An 18,251-nucleotide genomic window follows, 5' to 3' on the forward strand; every position below is an offset into this window, starting at 1 on the left:
CTAAACACATTATAAAGACATGTTGGAGATTTGCCAAGATTCCAGACAAATGTGCTGCATGGCAACACAATGTGTGGAACTGTAGCACCAAATGCAAAACTTTGGTACCTGAGATCTACCTGGAAGGTCTTTGCAGCATACAACCTTACTCATATTCTAACCCAACTGATCTATGAAAAAGTACACACCTCCTACTTCAAAAATGATTGAAAATCAGGTTTGTTTGTCCTCAAAGAGAGCAACTTCAGTAAAGAAAACAAGACTTATCTATACCTTACCCATGTCATATTTTGATATCAATAAACAAAATCAGACCATTAACATTTATCGTTAAGAACCTATGCTATGTACAGTAGCAGCAACAACAAAATATTTTCATTCTTTAGATGGCAGCTAAGAAAATAAAAATACATTCAGCCTCTGATTCATTGTTTGATATGCTCATTATTTCAAATGTTTGAAGCCTGGTTTTAAGCTTTCTTAGTACTCAGATCATTATGACATTGCTTCAGTGTGGCACCTATTTTGCCTCCAAAAGCATCAGTAGAGGGTAATAGTTGCCCCTGCAGAACCAGGAATTTTGCCTGGTAGAAATAATTAATCACAAAAATCCCTTAAACAACATTCATCTTCTCTCAAATTGGAAAACAAATCATATTTTGATATTTTAAAAAATCATTTTTAATAGATCAGATCTCAATTTCTCAAGATCTCATGACAGCTCTTGAAGTACTGTTTAAATTAGTGAGCAACATTTCAGGGGTGCACTGTATTGTGGAAGAACTCTGCATAATGTGGGAAAGGAGTGGTAAAGCAGACAAGACTGAACTCAACAGAGAAGATGACCTGTTCAGGACTTGAGAACATTACCAAATTCTTTAAAATTCCTCAAAAATAGTGCAGGAGCACAAATGCTAATGAAACTTATATAGAACACTGAAGAAAATAAAGCTTATATCTGACAAGAACATGAGGCATATAAAAACAGTATACAAAATGTTCACGTATACACACATTCATTGCAATTATGTACTCATCCAGAATCTGGCCAAAACAAATAGCTAAATGTTTCTGAATCAGCAGCCAAACCACTCCAAACTCTCATATGTTTGCATTAATAGTTTAATAGCTTAAGTGATGACAGCAAAATATGTCTCTAATTGTAAGCATATATCTCTCTGCATAGTATTGTTATTACTCAATTATTTCTTGCTAGGTTACCTATCAAAAAGTTACTCCCAATGTTGAACTCCTAAATAAAAATAATAAAAGTAGAAGAAGAAAAAACTCTTTACACAACATACAAATTAGATATGTTGTTAATAAATGCATTTTTCTTACAAGCTTTTGGCAAAAGCATTCATTTACTGTGAAGTTTCTGATCTAGATGTGGAATGACCAAAAACTTCATAACAGTGCAAAGCGTGAAAAACAAAAAACAAAAAATTCAAACAAAGGTTACTAATGTGGTATCAAAATGACCAAATAAACTGAGCATCAATGAAAACCTTGCTTGTGGAAGAAGCAATCAAATAGGAGAGCAGAAAATACTGACCTGGAAGTCAAGCTGGTTGGAGTAGGGATGAAAGCAGCAGTTTGGAGAAAAACAGATAGGGAGAGAGACAGCAAAAGAGAATATAGGGAGGAACACATTAGTTCTTTAAAAATATAACAAGATGTTATATTAGCAGATTTTATTTAAAAGAAAAAAAAAAGTAAAAAAAGGAAAGGAAAAGGAAAGCAAAAAGAAAAGTAAAATAAATTTTCTGTACAGCACATGCTTGCTGTATACTCAGCACAACAGATATTTTAAAGCAAATGGCACCTTGTCATTTCTGGACTGTCAAACATGGTCCACAAATATCCGAATTTATAAGCACCCTAATGTATACACGCACCATCATGTAGCAAACAAATTAGCTGTTCATTGGTAAACGTTTCATCATATATCATGAAGCCTTTTTTGAGCCAAGAGGAGTTTGATGACCTACATTCATCACATCTACTTATAAAAGGCATAACAACGAAACAATCTGGCAGCATCTTCAAAGATCTAACTGAGGTCACAAAGTGTAGTACCTAAAAAGTGATCTGAGATGATGGCTGCCCAAGCTCTGTCACTGCTCCACGGATGACTAAAACTAAAAGACCACTGCATCCTGCACTGAGTGTTGCTGTTTGATAGGTAGTCTGGCCTTTCTGGTAAGGGTACTCAAAGCAATTGTAGGCAAGGTGTGCTTAAATATGATCCTGTTTGAGAAAGCAATTATTAATCCAGTTCTTTCCTTCCTCACACAATATTTTTTTACACAGAATTTATCATCCCATACGATGCTTTTTTAAAATAAAGTCCAGAGAACAGCCTGGAATTTTATTTACAGCACTGTGTTCTATGAGCAAAGGCAGCCTCTTCAGTTGTTTTTCATCCATGTGCCCATAGAACATTATTTTGTTTTCTCCCAATCCTTTGGACTGGGCACAATGCAGACCCAGAGGAGATACCTGCATTTCTTGCATTCTCAGAGCACTCAGTTATTATTCTCGTCCCCTAAGAAATTACATTTAATATAAGTAGCACATTTGCATAGATATCTACTTTGCATAGATATCTGTGGAATGTTAAATAAGGTAAAGTTAACAGAGACATGTCATGCACACAGGTTGCTAACAGCATGCTACTCTTGCAAGAGCACAAGACTACCATAAATATGCTGGTTCAGAGGACTGAAATCATGTGTGCAGTTGCAGGCCATATATTATAATCTGATTCATACATGTATCAAGTTGCACCTTAAAACCAGTTAGGTTTCTCATTCCCTTTGATTTATTTAGAAAGCTGTTTCAGAGCCTTCCTTCTTCTGAGAATTAGAAGATGTGTTTTCCCTTCATTTTTTCAATTCTAAACTTATTAATGGATTCTTTATTTTCAATGAATTTTACTCTTCTTTTATTTAAATCATTTCTTTATCACTGCAGCTTTTACCCCTTCATATTTATTTATAGAGAGCACACATCCTTACTGAACCTTTGTTTTGCTACAGAAACAACATTTGAGTTTAGACCCCTGTGACACAAGCACTCCATTCGCCCAACTATCCCATGAGCCCTCAGCTGCACCTGTTTCCAGTTTGAATTCAACCTTCTGGAATGTGACTGATGGCAGGTATTCAGCAGTCTTCCAAATGGGGTCTTGCTAGTGCTCAATGACATTAATACTTTCCTATCATTATTGCAAACATTTGCTCTGACATACCAGGATTTACACCTCATTGTTTAGATGTCTGCTTCATTATTTAGATGGCTCACGACAACACTGCCAGAAGCAAATTTATTCAATCTTTCTCTTCCTAAACTGCATCAAGTATTATCCTTATTTTACAGTGAGCAATTTTACTGGTCATAACTTCAGTCAGGCATATTATACTATTACATTTCACTTAAATTCATTTCCTTATTTAAACTCCCCAGTACATGTCATAAACAATAATACCTTTCATTCTACCATTGCTAATAAAGCATTAAACAATACACACATTCCATCTCGACTGTTCCTTGTCAGCTGCAGTTATCTTGTTTTGGCTAGACCCTTTGCATTAACATTTAAGTTAATCACTATCTTGCTTGGTTTTATTTACATTATGCAAAAAAAATATACCACATTTCCTTAATAAATGAAACCAAAGAAAGACAACATGCTAAGTTTACTAAAAGTACATTAATCCATAATATACTGCATTTTAATTTAATCTAGTCTCATTATAAACAAATAAATGATGAAAGATGTAATAGAAGATATCAAGGAAGTGGCTATTGTTGGAGCAAGGTTCTACGTAGTAATGGTAAGTTATGAAAACACAAAATATGTTTGTATATACGTAGTGGTTGGGAAAACAGACCAACAAGCTTGTACGTATGAAGAACAGCATGAATCATGAATCTTAAGTGATGGAACTCAGAAGTGTGATAGCTTCTGAGTTCAAAAGTCATGTGAAAACCAAGAGAATTACCATAAGGATAAAATTTTCTTCAGTATTATTAATAACGTTCACTTGACAAATAGCATTATAAATTTAATTCCCCACATATTGAAGGAGATATTTCTGCTTTTCAGTATTTGACACTCATACATGTTCAACTTTTCTGTTTAAAAGTAATTGATCTTGTTTTCATTCCTATTTGTAAATGATAACATCATCAGAAACATATTTCTATTTTTCAGATGAACTGAATTTATGAGCATGCCATAATGCTAATGAATTTATGAGCGGATACATCAAATATTGAGAAGATATCATTTGAAGTACTCTAGATTACAGTTCTCTTGGGAGTTTATGTTTATAAATATCAAGAATTTATGTTGCAATTATGTTGAAATCTAAAGATATAGCATAGCAGTGAACATGGATTCCAGCAAGCCATCAATAAACAAATATGTTACAGAAGAAAATTAATTTTCCTACAGAACACCAGACAAGTCTTGCATATGAAATTAGGAGAAATGTTGAAGATATGATGTTCCTGAGAATGAAAACAGAGAAAGAGAAAAAACTAGCAACACACGAGTTATTTGAATTAAAAAACAGCATGACAAGGAGAAGTGAACATTTTAAAAATATGCTTCTGTTCAAGTGGCAGTCATTTTCACAATACCTTATTCCCATAAAGGGAGTAAACTGAGCTCTGGCTCCGCCTTTTCCCTTCAATAATGAGCCAAGCATGTAATCGGTACAAGCAGAAAAAATAGTAGCACACTTCATAAAATGTTATAGTAATTTACACTCTACCTAGCCCCCTACAATGGGAATTTAGCATCAAAGTTCCCTTTCTAGGGATGCCAACAGGTGGCACAGCTATATATAGAGTTAGATCTTCGGCCAATATTTAATCAAAACTGAGGAAGAGGGAGGGAACAGAATTTAAACTGTAGAGAAACTCAAGTGACCCTGATTACTACAAGCAGTTATGCCCACTATCTAAAAAGTATTTCCCTATTACACCTCTATACTGGTGGCAGCTTGCTAGGCTTGCTGTACCAGTCAACCATTTTGTGCTTACGCACACACTGGAAAGTAGCAATAAAGATTTAACTTCTGTTGTTGCAATCAACAATAAATAATTTCTATGTTCATCATTTTTCTGTTTTACAATAATATATAGTCTAAGAATTTAGAATTAATCTTGGGAGCTGTTCTATAATTTAAATCAAATGAGAAAGTGATTTCCAATTAATAGACCTCACAAGGAAATCTTAAAGCATAAAATATAACAATATACTTCCTTCTTTGGCTCGTCATATCAAAGATATCTTATTGTAAGCATTAGAGAAGCACTTAAAGGTTCATAGCAAAGCTTAACTTCTTGATCATATTCCAGATGCTGCATAACCTCTTGAGAAAGTATGTGCTTACTCAGTGGCACCAAATTTCTCTGTAAAAAAGTAGTTCAGTATTGACCCTGATCTATAATACAAAACTTGCATCCCAAAATGCCGCTGTTGAAAGTGCTATCGAAGAAAGAGAGAAGAGAAGGAAGTTACAGAACCCATTGCAGGTTTCTCAGACAGTAAGAGGTGGCACGCTAACAAAGCCATAGTAATAGTAGTCCCCATGTTTCTTTTTAATCAGTGGATAATTCTAAATTTAATTCAGATAAAAGCATGAATTGCCATGGATTATCTCTTAAAAAATAATAATAATATTTACTAAAAAAATAGATCATAAATTTCATTGCTTCATTATGTTTATTATTTAATCCCAACTACCACTTTAATATTCAACCATTTAGCAAATATGTGATTGCTACTTAATAAATCTCTTAAGATTATTTTCTTGGAATAAAGTTTAGCATGCCTACTATTGCATCTAGTGTCACATAATAATTCAGAATGTTTTAGAGCCCAGTGTGGGTATCAGTTACTGCTCCTGTAAAGAATACACTATCCATCTCCACCAGCTTGCTCCCACTTGGTCTCACTACGTTAGAAATCTAGCTGTGCAGTTGCCCCTACAAGTACATGCAGCAGTGAATGAAATAATCAGAAATTTCATGCCCACATAGGTTCATTAATTGTGTTATATTTTTCTAATATGGTGTTTTAGGATATTGGAGAATTTAGGCACAACTCGTTCATTGTGCATAAGTGACAATTCCTCTTAAATAGCTTTCTCCATCATATACTTTACAAATTAAAATCCATGCAAATACTGGAGCATTCTAAAACCCCTCCTGATATGGTGAGAGAGGTAAGTGCTAACTAAAGCCATCATCATGTAAACAATCAGCTACATTTCAAGCACAAATCTTCACCTTAAATTTGAGGTCTTAATTCTCATGACAAATTGATTAATAGTTGTATTCCATTCTTTTTATTATTATTACAACAAATCTCTGCCAAATTCTGTAGAGAAAGATGAGTTCTGGCAACAGAACTGTGAAGGCTGATAAGTCATCATCAGTAAGAGATATTCTATGCAACTTCGTAAACAATATTTCCAACAGACCTTTCCAGGTATCATGACAATTCTCTCTAACATGACAGAGTTATGCTATGTCCTGACTGGAACAACAGCAATAATCATGAGATTCCTTAAATCTCCTATTTTGCATCAAGAAGACCTGTTCTTCCTATCTAATCACTAGACTAGCAACTAGTTAATCAGTAAAATGTTCAAAAATATGCAAGTTCTTCTTTAATTTACCTAACAGTGTCTAAGAGTACAGAAAGGGAACAAGAAATCAGAGACACAGAAATTTCTCGTCAGTCAAATAACTTGCCAGTTATTCTATGTGAGAATCTTCCAACAGTTATTTAATTCCAAATGCGCAAGACAAATTGAGCTCTGAACTCTCCTGCCACCACTAAGGAATGACCGTATAACTGTCCCAGAAATAAGAAAACAAACACCTGGTCAACAAGAGAAAAAAAACGACCAGAGAGCCACTGAGAAATACGAACAGCCAGGAGCAGAAATACTTACCAATGCTTTTTAGTACATCTGAGAACTAGCAATTCTTTTCACACTGAAGAAACATTTGTGTGGACAGCTTTGATTTACCTATTACTAGAAAGAAAAGGCTGTTCCCCTAACACAGTTTTCCAGGATGACTGTCACTGTAAATTTCCTATATACGTTCCTTTTATGGAGACTACAAAATAGTGACAACTTTAAATCATTCCAAACCAGCAGACAGATGTGATTTTCAAGTATCAAAATCTTTTTCATTTCTCATACAGTTTTACAAGATATCACAAAATTCTGTTATTAGAAAAACCTGCACATTCTATCATCAACTTCTCTCATTGGTAGTGGAGATCAAGTAAATAAAAATGCCATTCAATGGTAGACAAATAATACAAGAATTACCTTTCTAACTCAGCAATTTTCTTATCTTTGTCATTCTTCTCATTCTCTACTTCCTTAAGAATTTCTAGAAGTCTGTCAACCTCGGCCTGAGCTTTGCCACATTCTTCTCTATAGTATGATGCCTCCTTGTCAAGCTGTTTCATTCTGTCTGCAAATTCTGGATTCATCCGTGCCTCCTCTTCAGCCTCATGAGCCTTCAGAATCAATATTTAAAAAAAAACAAAGAGAAAGAAAAAAGGATGACAATAACTTAAGTCATTGTAAGAATTCTCATTTTCAGTCTTGGAGTTTAGTTTTCATTAAAAAGGATTATGGGTATTTCTGTCAGATAACATTTTTCTACATAAGACTTATAAAAAGGAACTCGAAGCTCCCTGCAGTCTAAAATTACTTTTAAATTCTATCTTAACAAGGCTTCATCCTGAAAGGGAGGTTAGTTATTAAACAGAATGTTTGGGTGTTTTACTTATCAACATGACCATACTTTGAGGGTCGGGCTTTTTACTTTAAAAAAAAAAAACAAAACAACAAAACTGTCAATTACTTGAATCACTTTAAGTCTTTCAAATATGATCTCTTTCTCCGTACATATACACTTCATCCATGCGTATGTACAGAAATGTATGTACACATTGTAATCTGTGGCACTGTGTCACCAGATGTTTCAAACACAGTTTAATACTAATAATCTAAAAGGAAGAAATTTACTGTAAGTGGTGCTGTCTATAAAAGACAAATTGATAAACTATGAGGTTTCTTTTATCTGACTTTTTATCCAGTAATCCTTTTTTTCTTTCCCCATCATTAATACTTAACCTGAAACATCAGAAGAACAAGCTTATTGGTGAAAATGGCACAAACCTGGCAAACACATGCATGGATGGGTGGCAGTTTCACAGACAAGAACAAACGAAATGAATACAACACTGCAGAGTCCGATCTTACTCCCATCAAACCTAATGGCAAAAACCCAATTAAACTTCAATGGGAGCATGATCAGGCACATCAAGTGCTTTAAACTCTTGACTGGAATAATCACAGACAGATGGAAAAACAACAATGCACTGCAATGCTTAGCCTACCCCTTGCTTCCCATTATTCCTAATTGGCATCTTGAAAGAGCAGGCAAGGAAAAAACAAGTAGTTTAATGCAGTGCACACTAAACATAGAAAATTCAGATAACATTTTTTTTATAAGAGAATTTTACAGAAACTCAGGGCATTTAGAACTGAAAGACCTCCAACTATCTTATTACTCATCGAAGATGTGGATGTAATTATCTTCTTAATTTCAGACAATAGACTATGCAAGCAAGCAAGGGAAGAAATGCAAATAAAAATTGAACGTGCATATTTTAGAAAGAATCAATATAAACTACAGCTATTACAAGATTCACATTCTTTGCAATGGCTAGAATTTTTTGTATAAATAAAGAACAGGTCTGGCTTTAATATAACAGAAAAATGAAAATAGTGAGAAGAAACTTAGGAGTTTTGCATGTAACATATCATTTAAGCATGAGGATAATAAGAGAAGGATTTTACATTTTAACCTCACCGTAAGATTCTTATTCAGAATAAATATAAATATTAACAAAGTATGTCAACAGAAAGACCATGAGACTCCTACAAAACTTACTAGCCCTGCTCTTCAAATGTTCTGTTTGGGATAACAATTACATGCTCCAGCCCTGAATTCTGTGAAGATTCCGGAGTTTCTTAATACAGAGATCATTTCAAGGTAATATCCATAGAGTATTTCAATTTTACTGTTTGGGTGAGGGCAACAGTTTCTTTTCTACCCTCGTATATCTTCCCGCTTAATAATGACCTTTGGCTTATCTTATGCTGACTCTTCCTGTTTCTTTCAATGTATCACTCTCTTATTTGATGGCCTTGGGTCCATCATTTCATAAACATGCAGAACATCCACCTTTCTGCCTCTAGCATTTCTTTTCTTCATTTTAGCATACAAGAAGAGTTAGCAGCAGCCCAACGTTTTGCCCACGTGCCTCCAAACAAGCTTCATTCCAAGACAGAAGCAATATAGAATAGATAGAAAAGCCTCTCTTTTTTTTTTTTTTTTTTAAATAACTATTTGTCGCCCCACTGGACTTTGGATGATGAAAGTATATAATTAGGCAAAAATGATATAACATTTCACATTGGTGACATTATCAAAAACGATAATGTCACCAATGCAAAAGTGTCAAATGTTCAACTGTGACACAAAATTCCTGTCACACAGCAGCTCCAAAATGTACTGAATAAATTGTCAACTGCATACCTCATAACTAAAATGAAACCTGATAAACATATAAACTATATTCTGTTAAGTCTTGCATAATAATGTGCTAGGGAAATAATAAGTTGCAGAAATATTTTCAATTCTTATGCTTTCACTGGTGCTTAAATCATTCCATATTTGTTGGACAGCAAGAACATCAAACATTATTGAAAAGGACCTTTCCCTTAAAGGAAACCCTTGTGATGCTGACAAAGAGCAGAGAACAAAATACAATTAATCTGACATTACCAGAATAAAGGAATAGAGTTACTTACAAAGATCCCAAACATAGTTTACTTGCAAGACACTGCTCCCAAACCCAGCAAGGCAGATTCCTTTGCCTATTTTGCAGACTAAGTGTGAGAGAAGGGCTTGGATCATTCTTCATCATGCACAGTTATCTCATACATTAGAAAATCTCCACTTCTAGCTGTTCTCCTCTCTATCCTTTTTCCATTTTTGTCCCCAGTTTTCTCCTGGCACTGTTTTCTTGGGAGAATACCTTTCGTTTTTATGAGGAAGAGTAATTGGTATTGTGGGCACCTTTCAGCAGCAGAGCAGTTGATCTCTCTATCTGTGTGATAATGCTCCTGTGTGCAGAGTAGGCATAGGAAGTGCAATCCCGAGTTTCAAGTTAGCACACTAAATTTAAGGTGTTTTTTCTGTCAGCATTGTGACTGTGTTGTATATTATTTTTATCAAATTGATAAAAATAAGTAATCACTAATAATTTCGCTAATTGTCACAGTAATCAAATACTTTAAAAGTAAAGAAACAGTTCTGTATGTAAACAACAGATTTCCTACAGAAACACCATAGCACTTCGTCACAAACATGTAACGTGAATATTATAATTTTATGGTGCAACCATGCATGCATTATTCTGCATAACAGAAATGGATGGACAGATACTGCACTTTATTTTAGATAGTCAGACACAGGCATACACAGAAATCAACTGGGTTATTAAATTTAAAAAAAAAAAAATTACATGCAAGAAATTACTTTGTCAGATCCTTCAAATTTTATTACTTTCAGTAATGAGCTAAAAATAATTAGTCACTTTTTTCAACTTTTTTTTATTTTTTAGTCTGCTTAAAATTTCAGTATTTTTATATTCAACTTCTGGGCTCACTGAAGGAATTTGAAGCAGATTCTACAAGTACTTAAACTTTTGATATGATACTGCTTTCATGAAGAGTATGGAAAAATAAGTCTTTACTATTGAGAGGAAAGTTTATTAGGAACTGGCATAAATGCCGGTGCTAGGTGCTTTTAAGGGATAAACGGATCATTATTACTTACACTGTTAAAAGTAGGCTGTTACATATACATAAGAATTCAGAAGAGAGATAAGAAAAAATTATTAATCCAGCTTCAAGGATATACTAAAATTGTTCACTAGTACTACAGGAAACAGAGAACCAGGAAGGAAAAAAAATTAAAACTGGCTGACTTGGAATCACACAAATAGACTAGAAAATAACAAAAGATCCATACAGCAGAGTAACAAATACTGAAATAACAACTGGAATAAATATGCAAACCAAGAGAATATCCAACACAAAATAGACTTCAGTCCAAAAAGACATGCACAAGAGTGCAAGTGATTTGAACAGGAACATAAATACGACAGATGCTATCTATGATACATAAAAGAAGGGTTCTGTCCTCCAAAGGGAAAAGGTCTGACCACCTGTGTGCTGGATGGTAGAGGAGATAATATAAGGTGTTATACTACTTACAATCGATTTATGACTGGATTCAAAACACTGTTAGATGATAACTGCAAGAGAAACTAGGAGATATTTTGTGGGACTCTTCTCCTATACATAAGTCGTGGCATATCTAAAGCATGGTTATAAGCTACAAAATTTAGCTGTAGTAGACTCCAAAGCTGGACTCCCAGTCCACCAACATTACAGTAATATTCGCACTAACTTCAGTGAAGGCAATATCTTTTCTAATGCAGATTATCATATGATTTAACAAGCTAAAAAAAAAAAAAAAAAGTTCTCATATATGTACTATCCCAAATATATGATCATTCCAAAAAGGATTACTATTTAAACTTTTCTTGTTAATTGCTATTACAATCCAGTTGCATCATTATTTCTGTCCTGTGATGCTGGATGCATTAATAGTCTCAACCAAAAAATAGGAAGTGCTCTCTACAGAGAAAATATTTGGTTACTGCTCTTCATCAAGCAGAAAAGGGAACACAAGGAAGTCAAAAGGATAGATACTGAGCAACTAAAGCAGGCTTTAGCAAGAATAATAATGCTAAGCAAGCCGAAGTAATGTTATTTGGCTTGTCAAGCACTGCTGCTTGTGTTCATCATCATATATTTCAGCAATTTCTTGGGTTAAATACGTTTCTATATTCTTAATTGCATACACTGAATGAACACAGTCTTGCATGAGTAAAACTGACATGAACTATTTTAGCCATTCAGATTTTAAAAATACTACCAGTTACTTCCTAGATATTATTATTTGCCTACTCAATTCAGTCAGTTAAGGCAAACTAAATAAATTAGAAGTTATTTAAGTTTGAAGGATCCAATAAAGTACTCCAGAAGGAGGAAGTGAAAAGCAAAGAAAACCAAATAAAACAAAGTTAACTGCATGCTTCTCTAACGTAGAAGTTGAGGACCTAAAGGCTAGGATGTTCAGATTTTTTAAGAAATATTATATGCATTTTTTAATATATTTCATGGCCTTGAAGTCCACAAAGCTCATTTATTTGGATATAACAGATATAGCACAGTGACCATTGGAAGGGAAGTATTCTGCAAGGCTTCACGGAGGAAGAGCACAACACAGTAAGGTAATGGATCCTCATGCTTTATATGTTACAGAGGACATCTTAAAAAGAACTTACAGGATTGTACATCTGATTGAACAACTGTTCAGCTTGCTACATTGCAAAGTTGGAAGGGAGTGAAGCACAGACAGGAAAAGAAGGAAAGATCCAGGAAAACAGCATTAGCTCAACAAAACCAGTGCATTTGCACAGAAGACCTTGTAATAGAAAAGTAGAAATTTAAGATTCTAAACATTCCTTGGTGAAAGTGAGAGGCACTGGGGAACCATAAATGTTGACTTTGGCTCCTAAAAAAGAATAGCTGGAGTAAGAAATTTAAGGTTTGTGTTACTTTCCCTTTCTCAAGTTAAATAACCCATGAAATAAAGAAAGGTGTCCACTTTTGATGATACATTAAGTGCTGCTCTCAAGCAATGAATCATGAGAAGTGCTTTTGGCCGAGGCTGCAATTTATCACCAAAGCTTCAAAGATGGCAATAATAAGTGATTGATTAAATTTTATCATTATATTTATTACTTCTCTTTTGTTTAACACAATACTGAATTTTCTATGCAGAATGACTTTTCAACAGTACAGCTTAACAAAAAGTCCTTTGGCAACTGCAAATATGTCAGTAAGCAACTAAATTTAAGATAATGACAAACAAAAGGAGGATATTCTGAAGTGGGTAATAAGATTACATGTAAATATATATATACACACACATTAGATATATATATATATACATATGGACACGCATAGAAAGTACTCAGCTACCTATTCAGTTAATTCCTGCTGCTCTTTCACTAATAGCAACACAATGTAAGTCAAGAAGTCATCTGTGGAATTTTGGCACAGAAAGCATTGAACGTTCTTCTTTTTCTTGTTTTATGATTTTTTTAAACTTCCTGAATTTCAGTCCTTCATCTTTGTCTTAAATTGTCTAATACACATTCTTAATGCTTTAAATATTATTTTGCGCACCAAAATATTGCATGGTCATTTGAATAATTACTCATTATAAACACCTTATTTATTACTTCAAACATGTCCACTCTTTAAAACGAATAGTGTTTTCTTACTGAAAAGCAAATATAGCTGAGTTAAAAAATAAAAAGTATTTGTATTTGATAAGATTCAATTAAAAAAGCAAATTTCTTATCAAAAAATGAATCTTTTTCTCTCACAAAAAAAAAAAAAAAAAAAAAAAGGATATGGAAAAAGGAGGAAAAAAGAAGAGAAACGAACAAACAAAATCTGATTTTGATTATACTTGTCCCTTGTACACATTTTCTTTCAGGCACAGCTCTTACTACCACTAGCACTCATGGAAAATTGTAAATCCTAGCAGTTAAGCACATTATATTCATACCTACTAACAGAACTTGGTAAAACATATAAATCAAAATTTAACTATGATCATTTTGAAATATCTTAATATTTCTCTAAATATCTTTAGAGATATTTAGAGAAAAGAATCAGAAGTTGCAATCAAGTTTTTCAAACTAAGTAACAATCTTGGGCCACCCTGAAAGGAGATACAGACTATGCTTCCAGCTTCCTTAGTGTTTAATGTTCATAAATAAGCACAATTACGAGGCATCTAGGTTAACTGACTCTGAAGTATGCTGCTGATGTTCCCTCCTATTTTAAGTCAGACACAGACAAGAATAACCCAGTTTTCTGTTTCAGTTTGTTTTCTAAAAAGTGAAAGCATGGTGAAGGTAGATTTCTAGGGACCAATTAATTTTAACACAAGATATTTACAGGTTTGAACATAAAATATTTTATTAGTGAAAATGTGAGTTGAAAATTACTGTTTCGAGTCTACTAGTATTAACAGTCACTGTTTCTATTCAACTAAACATGCCCACAAAGAAGGTTGTTACTACATTTTATTGTGGAAATACCTGGTCTCCTACAAATGTTGGGTGAATTTCCATCGGAGCTTTATGCTCTATTTATGATATAATAAAGCTATTATGTTTTCAACTTTCTTTTAATAACCCTTTGTATTTATACACAAGGAACATACTACCTTTTCTATATGAAAGATGCCCTAGACTTCTCTGATTTTTATAAGTGCTTATTTTTCCATGACCACATGATGTGTTTATATGTGCAGCCATAAAAGATTGACTTAGGATCTCAGGTTCTTCCAGGATATTTTTATTTTTGAAGTTATCTGTGCCTTAGGAATTTTTTTGTTTGTTTGTTCATTTGTTTCACTAGGTGTTGTCTAATTGTAGACAAATGAGATATTTTAGATTGTAATAAAGTATATTTTATAGTGAAGCACAATGTAAATGCATACATTTTCTAATGAAAGAAAATTAAGTAGGAATCGCATGAAAACACTTCAGGTTCATATTCTAACATATTCTAATTCAGGTATCAATAGCACTTTTAAACTATGTAACTTATAAAGTAGTTGTGTTTAACTAAAAGCTTTTGTATGCGTTATTTGAAAAGATTCTCTCTGTTCATCTCTACAACTAATACAATACAGGCTACTGCAGACATTCAAAAACACATTCAAAGAATAGAATTCTCAGTTTTACATTCCAGTATCCTTTTTTACACTTTGCAAGAACTTCTTCACAGATAATATAAGTACCCTTCAACAATCTTGTACCAAAATCCTGCTTAAAGAGCAGTACTACTCAACCTGTGTCAAAAAGAAAGATTCAGAATATTATCCAAATAGTGGCAGCATTCATAGAATAAATGAATACTTTTCTAGAAAATGAAACATCAAAAATTAATGTTTGCTCCACACTTAAGAATTGCAGAAGGCAAACATACTGCCTAAACCCATCAAACACATCATGACATTGGCATTTGAACAGAGAGCAGACATTACCAATGACACAGAAAAAAACAAAGAAACAATGTATGGTAGAAACAGCATAAACGAACTTGCAAATCATTTAAGCAAAGAATATTGTAACGCATAAATTAACGCATACATTTAAATGAAACCACATTATAAAATACAGCATTTGTATGTTTTCCTTCAGCTGCTTGCTTCCACTACCTGAATTGAAATAATGAACTGATAGCTGAAGTAAGCTTTGTACTATTTTGCTTTATTATCATGAACACACATACGTCAACAAAGCCACAGAATGCGGAAATAAAGCCTAACTAGAATTTCCATCTTAGAAGCAGACTTTTTTCATTAGAAAGTGCTGCTTTAATTATTTCTTATGCTATAAGCATTTCCATTTACTTCTAATCAAGGTATAAATTAATTCATATACAAATTGCTGGTCTGATAATTTCTCTCTGCCCTTCTACTTTCCCTCCAACATCCTGTTCCCAGTTCACTGATTTGCCCCAGATTCTCAGAATTCTCTCACAGAGGCATTCAATATAATTTTGGAGGTTTCTAGTGGCTTTGGTAAAAGTCTCTTAAAGTAAAAGTTAGAAGTATTTTATGCAAGCATCAGCAAACAGTATGGGTAGATTTAGAATTACTCTAGAAGAGCAAGTTAGTCAATCTATTCAAAATGAGAGGTTTTGTATCTTTTGGCAGGGTTTGTTTTTTTCCTGATTATAGCTAGATTTTGTTTGTTTTTAAGATGGAACTTACCTTTTTCAACTGTGCTTCCAACTTACTACACTCTTCTTTCTTTTGTTCTATGGCTATTTCTAAAGACTTAAGTTTGGAGTCTCTTTTCAGCCCTGCTGATGCCAATGAAGATGCATGTTCTTTGAGATCGATTAAACTAGACTGAAAAATGACCAAGAGCAAAAAGTTAATTCCTAGTCACCGGGACACTAACTTATTGCCATCTTATTAATCACTTTGATGCTGTTCCCCCCAGTTCCCCAAAAAGAGTTGACACAAAGATAAGCATTTATAGCCAAAGACAGTATTTTAAGAGTACAACTGACAGAACCACAGGAGCTGGCATATAGTGAAACACAGAAACATTCATAATACAGGCTAATTGACATTATATTCTGGAGGTGCAATTATTTTGAAGTCTATTGATCTGATTGACAAGTGAAAACAAGCAACAATGTAATCTCTGAGCCTTCTGGATGCTTATGGAGAGGGAAATGTAGAGAAGACAATACACATCTACGCAAAAAGTGAAGCAATATTTTACGCACAGAAGTGAGGACTATGAAGAATGCCTAAGAAAACAGCAGTTCAGAAGCTGGCCATTGGAGTGGCAAAATTTCAGTACTTTAAATGATTCAAGAGTAATCCTAATGCACTTCCTTTCATCACCATGACACAGAAGAATATAGATTTTATTGTGAAGACTGACCTCTTTTTCTGTCAGTTCAGCTTGTAAAGCATTAACTTTCTCCTTCAAGTCTTTGTTTTCCTTTTTATAAGATTCAATTTCTTCAAGTCTTTCTCTGTCATCTCGCTCCCTTTGCTCCTTCAAGCGTTCTATTATTCTTTCCTAACAAGGGAAAGAATAGCAAAATGCAAAAGTTGGGTATCATTTTAAGAAATAGTATAATAAAATTTCTTTACATTAAGTAGCAGTTAGAAAAAACAGCCTTCAGAAACAGAGGAATATTAAAGTTTATGATATTGAAGTCAATGGAAGATTTCTTCTGTCAATAACTCCAGATCAAGATTTAAAATACTTGTTGAGGGTATCATAGTACAGAAACTGCATTAAATACGTATGCTGCCCTGAGCGTGCCTTATGTTGTGACAGACACGGAAAGTTATTCAACTCAGTAATGTATTTCCTGTATTTGTAAGTGATTGAAGTCTTTGTATGTAAGTTCAAAACAGAAAGGCATGACTGGTTTGCTCAGATTGAGTTTGGTTGTTTTGATTGCTAGTAGCCTCTATACAGGCTGCAAGATGAGTTTTAATGACTCCAAATATAATCAGAAATCAATCACTGTAAGTTGTCTAAAATACAGAAAAAATATCCTACCCAATTTACGATACCCATTCTCCATCAAATTGATAGTGACCCTGCATGTTTAAATTCAGCCATGTTTTTCAATATTTTGCTGACTTATATTGGCTATAAGGACTGCTGAAATCACCCGTTGGTAACTGGACAATTAATTTTAAAAGGTAAATGCAAAAAATTAAAAGCGTTAGTATGGGTTTTGTTAAGTCTTGACTATATTCATCAAAATCACATTCTACCAATCCATTCGGCAAAACATTCGGCTTCTCAAAGGGATGTTAATCTATCTAATATTTGTCACTTATTTAAAAGCTAACTGTAGACTCCACTGTATTTGCAATTAAGCATGTTTGGCTTTCAAGTTCAATTTCATTTTTTTATAGTTCTATGTTCTTACTTTAAATGTTTAAAAATAAACTTCCTTTTGTGTTATGTCTTAATAGTAAACAAATTATTATGTGCTACAGGTTGCTACAGATCAAATATTGAAAGCAGACATGGAGTATAAACAGAATATAAGATGTAAATGACTAATCTGGTTTTGGACACGAAACTAGACCTAGATGCAAAATATGTTCTATATTGGTTCCCCTTGTAGAACCAATTCAATTCAAACATTTATGCTCCAAATTATTTTTTTTCCTTCCAATTATGTAACATTGGCTATCAGTTGTTATTCTTTGTTTTACCAATATTTGGAATTAAAAGCACATCACACATGTGTTATAATGTTGTACATTATTAGGAGTTTCTAAATAATCAGATTAAGATCTTTACTAAATATCTATGCCTATGATTGCAAATGTATTTGGAATCTCTTCAATATATCGGAAGACAATCAGCACTGTATTGAATAATCTTGTAATATGATTACTGGAACAGTTATTTTGTGTTG

The 18,251-nt window shown here is 33.6% G+C and overlaps 1 protein-coding gene across 6 annotated transcripts in view; it reads right to left on the bottom strand.

Moving 5' to 3' along the window:
* Nucleotides 1-18,251, bottom strand: part of ERC2 (ELKS/RAB6-interacting/CAST family member 2) — a 424,274-nt gene that overhangs the window by 247,954 nt on the left and 158,069 nt on the right. For 5 of the 6 annotated variants that reach the window (XR_008205671.1, XR_008205672.1, XR_008205673.1 and 2 more), the window contains exons 10-15: nt 16,742-16,882; nt 16,054-16,194; nt 12,536-12,571; nt 8,447-8,476; nt 7,365-7,558; nt 1,556-1,567 (exon numbers count right to left, since the gene is read on the bottom strand). Coding sequence is in view for 3 of the 6 variants with exons in the window: in XM_052678735.1 (XP_052534695.1) it covers nt 1,556-1,567; nt 7,365-7,558; nt 8,447-8,476; nt 12,536-12,571; nt 16,054-16,194; nt 16,742-16,882 (554 nt within the window). In the remaining 3 variants the exon portion in view is untranslated. The remainder of the gene's footprint in view (nt 1-1,555; nt 1,568-7,364; nt 7,559-8,446; nt 8,477-12,535; nt 12,572-16,053; nt 16,195-16,741; nt 16,883-18,251) is intronic. The other variant, XM_052678737.1, reaches the window with a different exon arrangement.

Source organism: Tympanuchus pallidicinctus, unplaced genomic scaffold (assembly GCF_026119805.1).
Source record: "Tympanuchus pallidicinctus isolate F22 unplaced genomic scaffold, pur_lepc_1.0 scaffold17, whole genome shotgun sequence".
NCBI classification, from domain to species: Eukaryota; Metazoa; Chordata; class Aves; order Galliformes; family Phasianidae; genus Tympanuchus; species Tympanuchus pallidicinctus.